The 12571-nt window shown below is 46.0% G+C and overlaps 1 protein-coding gene across 1 annotated transcript in view; it reads right to left on the bottom strand.

The window, feature by feature from the left end:
• Positions 1 to 475: 475 nt before the first annotated feature.
• The window catches only part of tmem132e (transmembrane protein 132E), a gene marked incomplete at both ends in the record, with an annotated part of 41759 nt that continues 29663 nt past the window's right edge, over positions 476 to 12571 (bottom strand). The window contains 4 exons of the mRNA XM_080852917.1: positions 476 to 1549; positions 4743 to 4937; positions 7837 to 8113; positions 9872 to 10077. Of these exons, the coding sequence (XP_080709043.1) occupies positions 476 to 1549; positions 4743 to 4937; positions 7837 to 8113; positions 9872 to 10077 (1752 nt within the window). The remainder of the gene's footprint in view (positions 1550 to 4742; positions 4938 to 7836; positions 8114 to 9871; positions 10078 to 12571) is intronic.

Below are 12571 nucleotides of genomic sequence, written 5' to 3'. Positions count from 1 at the left end.
TGACAAACTTACGAAAACTGAGCCAAGACTTAATGCGTTCCACTTATATTGATCATGTCCTCGTCTTAGTGAGCGCTCTCTCGAGCCGGGAGCGACGGAGCACTTAGAAGTTCCATTCTGCTGAACGGGCTCATCTCAGGAACATTTGTTTCCCTTTGAGACTTTCCTCCGCTCTCCCTGGGGAGAGATCTGACCCATGAAGCCATTTTGCTAGTGATTGAGAACCTCTAGTCCTGTCTTTGGCTTTCCATTGATCCATTCGTTGTGTTGTTGTTGTTTTTTTGCCATTGTTCTTTAAAGTGTGGATGTGTACGGGTAACAGCACTGTGCAAAGAAAAACCCAACAAAAAAAAAAACCCCATTGTAGTTGGCCTTTGTAAGTTTGAAAAAATACCTCCATTAAAGTGAAGAAAAGCAAAAAATATAAAGGAAAGTCTTTAGAAAGCTCTAGAAAGCCCTATAGGGCATCAACACACTAAGCTATGTCCTTTATCCTGCGCATGTAGTCACGCAGCTCTTCGGGGTCTTGGAAGCCCATGTCTTGGCAGACCCACTGAATGTCCTCCTCGTCGGCGATGGGGATGGAGTTGTAGGGCATGTCCTCGTTGGGCAGTGTGGTGAAGGTGGTGAACTTGACCCGCTTGCGTTTGGATGTTGGGGAGCTGTCGTTCTCGGCGTGCTCCTTGGTGGAGCCTCCGGAGCTTCCGTCTCCCCGGCCGTGGACCTGGCTCTGCACGCTGGTCTGGGAGCTGCCGCTGCTGTGATGGTCGCCGTGGCAGCAGGTCTGCACGCCCTCCAGCGGGTTGCTGGGACTCTCCACTTGCTGTGGGGACAGGTCGCTCTGGGCGCGGAGGGGCTGCCCGTTGCCCAGAAACACCCAGTGGTGCGAGTGGTCCATGTTGGCCTGGCCCTCCGGAGGGATACGCTTGTGTCGGTACTTGAGGACGAAGACAATGCAGTTGATGAGAAACACCATGATGGCCAGACAGAAGACGCCTAGAAGGGCATACATGCCAATTTCCAGATCGGTCATGCTGCGAGGCAAGGGAGGATAATCATCATCGTCATCCTCTTCCTCGTCCTCCTCCGTTGGAGGTTCCTGGTTACTGGTGGTTGGGAAGTTGGTGTAATCAATGGGGACGCTGGCAGGCTGCTCATTGGATGGAGCGTAGCCTGCACCTCCAACGTCGGGGTCGATAACTGGTCGCCTCGTATTCAAGGACTCCCTGGTCTCAGCCTCACTCTCGACCTCCTCCTCCGAGTCTTCCTCGGGCCCGAAGCGAACCTTGACGTACACCGACGAAGCGCTTATGATGCTCTTGCGTTTGGTTTTCTGGCAAGCCTCACATATGGTCATCTCCACGCGCACAACGTCTCCGGTCCCCTCTCCCTCGGCTGTGATGACAGGCCACCGCTGGAACTGCTGAGTCACGCTGGCCACCTTGTCGTCAAAGGTGGAGGCGTTCAGATTGTAGTCTTTGGGATCGTAGAGACTCAGGGGGGTTGCTGTGTTGTCGCTGTAGTAAACCCACACAGACAAGCTGGCTTCCTACAGTAGGCAGATGGCATCAAAACAAACAGAGAGAGAGAGAGAGAGAGAGAGAGAGAGAGAGAGAGAGAGAGAGAGAGAGAGAGAGAGAGAGAGAGAGAGAGAGAGAGAGAACATATAGTGAGTTACAACAGCTGATGGGACTTTCATCACACAGACATCTGAATGAATCCAAACTGCTTTCAAACAAAAGGATCATTATGAATTCAACTCGCGCATTTCCACCATATAGATTCTCGCTTAGGCTATGACATATACAGTGACATTGGCGATGTGTCAAAGATAACTTTCTCACAACTTCCTTTTTTTTTAACCAAAAGGGCACTTCAATATCTCACCTTGTTGGAAAGGCAAGGCTAGCCTGCGTGTCTAAGTCCTACATTTTGAGCTGTTGAGCTCTCTGAATGGCAGCACTGGGCAGCAATGGTGACACAGGAGCCGAGAGGCAGGGGCAGTTCAGATGCCTTCTGTCACAGTGAAAGGAGAGGGAGTGCTAGGGAGCATCCCAGGACAGATGCTGGCCATTGTCCAGAGGGCTGCAACAGACAGGTCTGCCTGACTGCACATGCCTTATCTGACAGAGAGTGTATGGGCCAGTGGAACAATAGAAATAATGCTCTGCTTGAGCTCACGCCCCGGCAATACAAGTTTGTTTCTGGAGAAAAACTCTCTCCTGTACTGTAACTGGAGAAAAACAACAGCTTGTCTCTCTGTCAGAGACCTTTTAGCAACCAGCAGCTTTGTTCTTTTTAAATCAGAAGACAAGAATCCACTGGATGTTCTTGTCGTGAACAGGACACAGGAGGGCCGGGGTGCTGACAAGCTCCTCTGTCACGCAGTGACTTCAAGGTTTCTGCTGCTGTTCCCTTTCGGGGGCCTGTTCCCGTCAACTGCACTTGTCAAGATGAAGGAGATCTTTGAAATGGATGATTTGAATAATACAGCAAACATGACGTCTCTCCGCGTGAACCTGGCACATTTCTGCCACATTAGAGGTGCAGACCTAAATATGGGAGAAAATTTGCACTCCCAACTATTCGTCGCAGGCGTGCATTATGCGCATCACCCCTGAACCCGTTTTATTATGAGGATACATCATCACAAAGCCAACAGGGGAGAGTTTAACTGACCGAAGACATTTGGCAGGAGAAGCGAATGTGAGAAGACGTGCCTCTAAAACGACAGGTTTTATGTACTTGCATATACCACTTTGGGCAAAGTCTTTCGGGTGGATGGACATTATGTTAATCATTAGGAGGGTCAGCGGCCCCGGTTTATGCAGAGGCAGCCGAGCAAAGACAGGCCTCGGCAGAAATGTGTGTAATGTGCGAGCTGAGCATTCGGAAATAGAAACACAGCCGCAGCTCGGTGTTTGGCCTTGTGGCAGGTTGTCCGTCTCAGAGGGGAGCGGCCAGCAGAGCGGATTAGCTGTGTGTGGCTGCATGAAATAGCCCTGAGAAGTCCTCTGAGGATCAGGTCCCGGGGCAGGAAAAACACTCGCATTTATGGTTCTGGCCTCAGAGAGCACTTAGGACAAGACATTACGCTAATTAAATATAAAGGTGCTCAAGCAAGGGGGAGGCCCGAGAAATGGGCTTTTAATGCAGAGCCGGAGGAAGACCCTACTTGGATTTGGCCACTGGCACAGGGGCTCGGAGAGCAAGCCCCTGCTCCCTCGGTTTTGGGGGGAGGAGGCCAAGCCTCTTTGAAAATGGGAGTGTGTGTGTGCGTTGGCATGTCCAATTATGACTTTGGGAGGATTAGAAAGCAACGGAACAACAGCCCCCAGGTACTGGCTGAGAGTGGGGGGAACTGAGGTGGCGGAATGTTTTTGGCCTCTTATTAAACAAGACATTCTCACACTGTGAGCCGAGTTCCTTGGCAGGATTTAATAAACCTGAATATCAAACAGACTGACAAGATGTATTTGGCTTGGTGCGAATGGCAGAGTAATCAAGGCCCACGGTGGTCCACGTTACTGTGCTTTGGATAGCAAGGTGCATTTTCTGTCCTGGTATTTAAGTCTGGTTCAATTTGAATGTTTGTGTTTAACAAACACGCTGATGATCAACTCAAACTAAATGATCCCAACAGGATTCTTGTGGTAAAGTAAATTATAATGCTCAAAGACCGCAGAATCTGGCATATGTTGGTACATTTTTGTGTGTTTACACTTTATGAGAGGTTAGTTGAGATAATTTTACTGTGTGTAAGTTTCAAAGATATTCTCTTCCTCTCTGTCCCTGATGTCTTGATGGCTCTTCCTTTCTGTCCCTGATGGCGCGATATGCATTTTGGTGCATACACACATTCCTTATTCTAATGTGGAACATGAGGAACATATTAGCAGGACCATGGGGACCACCTATAGGCAGACATGAGTGACAATGTAACATAACTGGCCTAAACAGTAGCAGGACGGGCTGCTGACGTACCTAACTGACACCATGTGATGGAGCATGTGATGACAACAGTAGGACAGTAGGATGGATATAGTGTATTGTGAAATCCCCCACAAGTCATCACTTTTTCCTAGTCTTGATTTAAACCAGCCAAAACTAGTTTGGCCATATGCCTGTATCTACGTGTCGTTCACTGAAATAATGGGACCGTATATGACATTTGACATGAGTTAAGTTTGTAATAATAAGTGGCCTTGTCCCAAAGAGCTTTGGATTTGTTGCTTGACCCTTTGCTTGTAACTTTTCCTGGTGCTGTGCAAAGAGATGCAGTCTCACACCTGTGTTGCCTGCAAGTTTTTTATCTCACATATTCCCAGGTCATCGAGGTAATGAAGCAACTATTTTTACTCCACACATAGGGTATAGTTGCCATGACACTTGGATGTGAAATTCACAACCCCGCAAGTGCAATCCAGCACACAGAGAACAATGATGAGTAGAATGAGCCAATTACTAGCATTCAGAGAACTCTAAATGACAGCATGTTCAGTTCTTACTTGCAGTACCTCAGTATTTCCAAGGGTTTGAAATCCACTCAAGAGGCAGTCACTCCAACATGAACATTCAGAGCACTAGACTCACATGAAGCAGTTCATCAAGGAGCATTAAGGGGCAAATGTTTGGGAAGCCATGTCAATAACTGCCTAACAGACCCATTCCTGATCTGTCTGACAATTATTTTGTGGTGTGTAATTATCATGAGTATCACGAATTACCTAGAGTCAACATACCTGCTTGGGGGTGGTGAGAGTCTGCAGACCAGTTGCCTTAGCGACCATTGTATGGCTGTTGCCAGGACTCGGCTGCAGTGACAGTGTTAATCCAGAGATGGCATGAGCTCGCAGCTCCAGGATAGAGACCTTCTCGTCTGTGACAGAGAAAGCAACCTCTCCCAGCACTGCCTCCACAGTAAGAGGGGATTCCACCTATGAAGACATGGACAGCTCTTTAATGACATGAAGTAGGCAGGAGCAAAAAAATAAAGAAGCTGAACCTGTCTGTCAGATTTATTTATTTATGTGTTTTTGCATTGTTTTATATTGTGCTACACCAGGTCTACATTTTGAAAGTGTACTTTATACTGGATGCAGATACTCATGATAGATTACAGAAAACAAAAGGCATATTGTTCTTAAGATAGCCCCTCTACGAGCACAGACTGACGGCTTACAAACTGGCTGTACTCCCACATACGTTTCTTCATTGTTTTCAACTTGTTTATAACAATAATCCAACCCTCTTACTGTGATAACAAATCTGTAACAAAATGGTAATATCTTTTAGTCAATATGGAATTACCTTTTAAATGTAGTTGAGGTGAAATATAATGGTGAGGTTTCAAATTACACAGAAACAAATACATTACTTTCATGGAAATGTCATGGTATCAGGGCTGAAAAATACTGAAGTGTCTATTTCTATTTCATTTCTCTGTCATGGCTATGACAAGACTTGCAAGATGTTCTGTTGCTTTTAGTCTATTGGTCTATGCCTGTGGTGAAGACATTCATCGCTGATGTCCACGAAATTCAAAAGACATGACCTAATCTACTGATCTTTACTTTGTACATGACTTTCTCTTTTAACAGTACAAAAGACATGACCTTAGCTAACATGGCCTCTTCTATCAAAGTCGCAGATGTTCATTGTCAATGACTGACTAATGTACTGGAATAAAACTCATGACTCGTTGACCATTCAGCTATATATATACCCACTCGCCTACACATGTTTAGTATGTGTTGGGGGTGGAGGGGGCTGCAGTCATATACGTGCACGTGGCTTCAAACTATTTTCTGTCGATCCACCAACAAAGTCTATGAAAATCTCTTGCAATCAGCTCTTTGAATAGACAGAAAGAGTTGCATTTTCAGTGGAAATGGTCCTTTCTGAATGAACTTAGAGGGCTAGATGACCCCCCTGGAAAAGGCCCACACGCAGCCGTTTTCTGAAAGCTAATGGGAGTAATTTGTGCGGCTGTGCCTTTCATTTATAACAACAGTGCAAAGGTAATTATGACCACGGGCTAATCACTAGGAGTCGGCTGGACTTAGTTGTCCCCTGTTTTTCTCAGTATATGGTCCATTAGACTAATATTCCCTGAAGGAAGCCTGCCTGGGGAGTTCTCATTGTTGCACTTCTTAGAAATCCTTTCCTAAAACAGTGGAACTGTTTAGTAAGAGGTATCCAAACCAAATCATGATCTGGGGGAGAGAGTATGTGAACTTGACTGCATGCAGAACAGAGAGAGAAAGACACAAGTGTGAAACTGAGGACTTTTATGGCAATGTCTTTTGTGCAAAAAGTAGTGCTGTCAACATGAACACCTTTTTGCGGTTAATTTTAAATATTATCTTTAAAAAATGTATGCAATTAACACAGCTGCCTGGGTTTTGTTATTTTGTCTGATAGTGCATATGTAATGGTTAAAATATCTGGGGGCATCTATCATAAACTTGAAATGAAGCTTAGATGAATTTAGAAGCTTTCAAGTTTATTAAGCACTTCAACTTGCAATTAACCCAATCATGTTCTAACTACCGACCGGCTGACCTACTCGCTAGTCCCCTCCCCAAAAGTCTGTCTCTCTTCTTCTGTGCTTCTCCGCGTCGTCTCAATCCCATTTCAAAATAAAAGTCCTGGTCACACTTGACATGCTACACATATGACTTGAAGCTCTCAGTCAATTTAGATGGTTTTATTGGAGATATGTAGTTCACAGGAGAGAGTCTGTGTTCAAAGTTTAAAAGATAGAACAATAGTATTTGAATTTAAACATACTGCCTTTTCATGTTTAAATGTGTATTGATTCTACATGAATGCTGTGCAAGCTTCACTGTTAAGAAGAAAAAAAGCGATTAATCGATTGACGGCACTAGTTAAAATAAATGCTATAATTTTGGGGGGCTTCTCTTAGCTTCCTGCCAATTTCCAACTGGGACTGGGGAATATGCAAAAGTATCTGCACTGTCCTTTAATTACTTATGACTTTGGAAATTCAGTTTACTAGTAACCATTTTCATCCTTACTGATGAGAACATTAAGGATGATTTTTTTTTTAGATTCCAACCAATAACTGCTGGGAATGGAGATGGTAAGATTAAACTTTTGCCAATTATCAAGTCTAATTGATTGTCTGGACTATGCCATTACTTCTTTTGTGTCATTTTCTTACACAATTTTCTTTAGTCTCATGAAAAAAAAAACACTTTCATTGCGAACTCAAAGGAAAGATTCCTCATTTTCTCCTCCAAATATTGAACTCTTGAATAGCCTGCTAAAAACTCATTTTAGAGATAGGAGCAGAAGGACAAGAGGAGAAAGTTGCATTCTTCTAATCGGTTCAAGAACTTTCCAGCATCCCCCTATTGTCAGTTATAAATGGCTCATCTTGCGTGCGGGAACAACATTATAACCCCTTTGGAGTGACCCTGTATTCACAGCAGATGCTGTGGCAGATGAGCAGGATTGAAGCAGCTGAGAGAGATCATCTATCATAGTCTGAAACCCTCTGCAATGGGCATTACAGCACCTGAACCAATGAATCTGAAGGGATGGGCTGATCTGCGCTTCAAATAACAGTTGCTTGTTTAAGTGGCCAAATGTTCAGGCTGTTTAGACTAAATTGCATTTATGTCCTTCAATTTCAGTAAGCACTGACAGTAACTCTTTAGGATTCCGCTTAGAGGTTTATTGGCATTTGAACGAAAAGCGATGCTAAATGTATGTCTGCATTCAAAATGGCTCTTTTTAGAAGTGGCAGAATCTGTAAACAAATGGTACTTTCGTATTCTGTGTGGTTATAGCGGTTCCGGGCTGACTGACCTTCAGCGTGGAGGAGCCGAGCTCCAGGCCCACCAGCACCGTGCGGTCCACCAGCTCGGCCACCCGCGCGTCCGCCACCTTGAGTGAGTCCTGCACCAGGTCGGTGACGTCCACCTGCCAGTCGGGGCCCAGCATGGTGATGACCTGGTTGGTGCCCTCGGTGGAGGTGGTGTGGAACTGGGTCAGCACCTTCACCTGGGCGCGCTGGTACTGCAGGGCGCAGCCGCGGATCCCCTTGCGGTCGTCGTCTTCGTCATCATCACTGTCACGGGCGGTTCTGAGAGATGGAAAAATGGTGGATGGGTTTAAAACGGTTTTAACATGAATCCATGAAAGCTGTGATTCCACAGCCACAAAAATATATTTCCATAATACAATGCTGAAACTGACTTTTGCATTACAAAGCGTTTTTGCATTCGAATGCAAGCGAGGAGCCTGTAGCTAGCCAGGAGGCTGTGTGTTTTAAAGAGGCCGTCTCCAGTGCAGTGAAACCTCGTAATAGGGCAAAGCCTCCCTCCCTCCCTCCCCGGCTGCGCCAGCTGAGCTAATTAATCTCCTCTTTGACGTATTCTCAGACACCTTGAGAGGTACAAGTGCAGGTTGTCTGTCATGGACTGACAAAGCATATCCATCACATTGATTTCCAAAGCTGTGGAGAATGTAGAGCAGTCCCATGCAGGCAGCCTGAGAGCATAAACATCAGCAGAACATGTGTTGTAAGCTGGACATGCCGCTCCGAGGGAGGGAGAGAGGGAGGGAGAGCAAGCTTATTTGGTTTGGGCTTCGTCTGCCCGAGCGTGGGGTAGACAGTGGCCTTGGGGAGGTAAGCCTCGTCAGTTAAGGGAAGGGAGAGGTGCTCTCCTGCTTTTATCTTTTCCATTGGGTCACTAGGAGTTTACCTCAAGAGAGGACATACCTGGACACAGGCAGAATCTTGAGCAGAACTTTGTCTCTTCTCATTAGGATCCTCCACAAACTGGTGCTCCAATGCCCAGTTGGCTCCCTTTGCAATGGTACTTATTTTTACTTCTTCTTTAAACAACCACCCACGAAAGAGCCAGTGAACCATTTATCGGCTTTCGAGTCTCAGTTTAAAATATGTTGTGCATATGTCGACCGAGACTGGGAACGGTTTGCCCAAATTATCCAAATGAGGGCAAGCTAATGAGATGTCTGCATAATTAACGGCTCAGCCTATGAGTGTCAGTAGTTCAACAAGTAAGGTGAAAACACACCATGTTCAAGTTCACTCTTCTAAGAGACTCTGTAATGACAGTTTTAATTATTAAAGCGCAGGAACCTCCTACGCTTTGTGAGTGTACACAGGTTTACGTGCACAGTAGTGTATTTCCCTAGTTAACTCAAGAAGGGAACTGCGCTAAGGATCTGGATAGCTTCATATGGATTTACCTCATGCCTGAATGGGATTAGAATCAGCCAAACGAGATTGCATTTCCATCTTAATGGTCCATTTAAAGGCATTCAATTAAAAGGAGGCATTTTATCAAAAGTGAAAACCGACACATCTGCATAAAAACAATCTGATATTACAGCCAAACCACTGCTAATCGTGTTACACAGTACACCTTAAAATATGGAGATTCAAGAGATTTCCACACACAGGAATTTGATCTCATCACAACCAACGGGGCTAACACCCGAATGCCAGGATTAGGCTTCAATCCAATAAAACCAGACAGACCTGAGAGAGAACACACCCACACACACACACACTCACACACACACACACACAGTGACATATGCACACAAAGTGACACACACACACACACACACACAGAGTGACACATACACACGCACGCATATGCACACGCACACGCACGCGCACACGCACACGCACACGCACACGCACACGCACACGCACACGCACACGCACACGCACACGCACACGCACACGCACACACACACACACACACACACACACACACACACACACACACACACACACACACACACACACACACACACACAGTGACACACACACATAAAAGGGGGTGAATGAATAAAGGCTGCCTACCTTCTGTCTGGTAGAATGGGGACTCTCCAGCCCTTGATGAAGCTCAGCTGGCTGTCAGACAGCTGCACGCTCAAGGGCAGCTTGGGCACCCAGACGGTCAGCTCCAGCGGGGCACTCAGGTGCTCGTAGGTGAACATCACCCGGGCGTTCATGGAGCCGCGCGTCTCCTTTCCGTTCACGTACACGTAGTCGCAGCTCATGGAGACCTGGACAATGACCGTTATGAAACAGAGTCAATTTAGATTCAAAGATGAAAGAAAAGTGTCACGCCTTTACAAGGCTTAAATAATGTGAAGCAAGAACCCTTTGCTGTTCAACAGCCGATCTGTCAGAAAAGGCTGTGTTGGAAAATTGCTGTGAAGGTCTGTGGGTAATTAATAAAAGGGGAAATTAATGAGAAAAGATAAATACTGTATTCAGTCAAACGCTCTGTTAGCATACGCATACACATTTCAACACACTCACACACACACACACTTGCAATTATACACATGATGTATTTAAATTTAGGCTCTAAATAGACCTCAGATACCATATAATACGCACTCCTTGGACATCAATTATGGAGTAAGAAAACTTGGGGCAGTGAGACAAGTGTTTGCCTCCATCTCAAAAGTCAGCAACCAGATTCTCATAAATGCAGCATCGTTTATTAATAAATTATTTACTGCAATAGATAGCTGGCTTTGCTTTGGGATACCATCTATGATTTATCGGAGGGTCTCGGGCAGCTGACACTGTAATCAGAGAAGCTAATCTCCTGCAAATGGAGGTCGAGATCTGCCGTCTTTTCAGGGCTAGGGATTCATCATAGTGTGGGATATCAGTGTAATAAAATACTGCGCCTTCCCAGACTCCCCGTGCGATAATCCATCCTATCAATAGGGAGGATTGATCTGGAGGTCTTTCCTCACTGTCTCTCAACATGTGGCTGAAAACCACACAGTGTGCCCGCACACAGCCGAGACTGCAGACACCAGCAGGTAGCAGGAATCACGTCTTTCTCTCTCATCACCCCCCCCCCCCCCCCCCCGCCACCCTCTGCTAGAATTGACTATGCTGAGCTCAACAGACAACAAAAGCATTTTTATCAACACGTAGCTGTTTATGGCACAACACTGCTAAAACGAATATGTCTTTTTTTTTATCACCACGGCCAATCACCCAGCTATTTAAAAACCATTATCCAGGTCTGTAAACTTCTCACCACACTGGTAAGGTGAACAATTACACCATCATACATTTCATCAGTGCCAAGATCAAATATATGCATATTGATATAGAGGCAAATTACCCCTCAGTTTAGAGCCTGGCGGAGCATCGCACGGCTGTGCTAAAACTGGCACGGCTCCTGCGACCCTCAATAAACCCGATCGCCTAATTGCGAGTCAAAAGTTGTCATGGACTACGGGCATCGGGGGCCCTAGAGGGCATGATGGCATGCTACTCTGTTGTGGCACCTTCCATGGTGCCAATCAAGTGGCGGGGAGGGATCAGGGCAAAGTGGCACGAGGACTGGCGTGCACCGAGCGTCCCTACCCCACTTATGCCCAAAGCGAGAGGTGGGAGGGAGGAGAACTCGCTTTCGCAAGCAGACATCGGTGAGACAGGCGCTGCATGCACATGGCACAGTATGCACACTGGTACCACCATTCAACACGCACTGGGGGATGAGGGGGGCTGCATTCCTCTAGCATCTCTCATGGAGGCACTCATCAAGTGACTGGTATAAAAACAAGTGCATTCTTCAAAGCCAGTGCTGTTACAGTATGATGAAGCAATACTTTCGCCACTTTTCCATGGCAACTGAAACAAGTAAAACGGGATAGGGGCGATCGGTGCATTCTTCAAATGCCACTGCTGTTACAGTATGATGAGGCAATACTTTTACATTAAAGACGCCCCCTTTCCATGGCAACTGAAAAGTAAAACGGGACATCTTTTTACTTTACATCCCCTTTTACCATCAGCAAAGGTCAACCCAGCCTGACAACATGACTCCTTCTGTCAGGTTACGGGGATGAGAAGTAGACGTGTTGGTGGGTGATGATTTGGCGGTGGCGAGCCCCATGAGAGCTGTGGATGACCAGCGGATTGTGGAGCTGCGTGTCCTCACACGGCCAGCATGACTCACAGCGCCCAGGGAGGAAGGATCAGCTGGGAGAGTGGCACTCAGTGCTTCCTGCTCGGTGTCAAAGCCCCACAGGGTAACCCCCCCCCCAACCCCCCCTCCCATCCCCACTCCCCCCCCCCCACACACACATCATCCATCCGGCTCACTCTCACCAACACTTTCCTTAAACTCAATACTGTCTGCACGCATGTCTTAAGAAATATTGCCCAGATAAATTCGTCATCCTTTATATTCAAATGGGGCTAGGCTATTCATTTGCCATGCACTATTCATAAAACAGGGAAACCATACCAAAGATATAGTTCATAAAGTCCAGCTTATGAAATTAACACATATAGTGCTCCTATATAGGCTCAGCCAATTACCACATCAATTTGCAATTCAACATAAACTGAAAGTAATATAATCCCATACATTCATGAATTTACTAATATACTATGCATGGCTACAGTCTGAATGTTATCAGGGAAAATGTTCTAGGCCAGAGACTTTCCTGTCTGTTGTGTGAACCTTTTTATACTCTGGGGAGTGTTTCATTGGACTGTCAGGACTTATGTACATCTTAA

The sequence above is a fragment of the Sprattus sprattus genome, assembly GCF_963457725.1.
Source record: "Sprattus sprattus genome assembly, chromosome: 1".
NCBI classification, from domain to species: Eukaryota; Metazoa; Chordata; class Actinopteri; order Clupeiformes; family Clupeidae; genus Sprattus; species Sprattus sprattus.
Note: the sequence above shows the minus strand (reverse complement) of the source record. Positions and strands in the feature narration are given on the sequence as shown.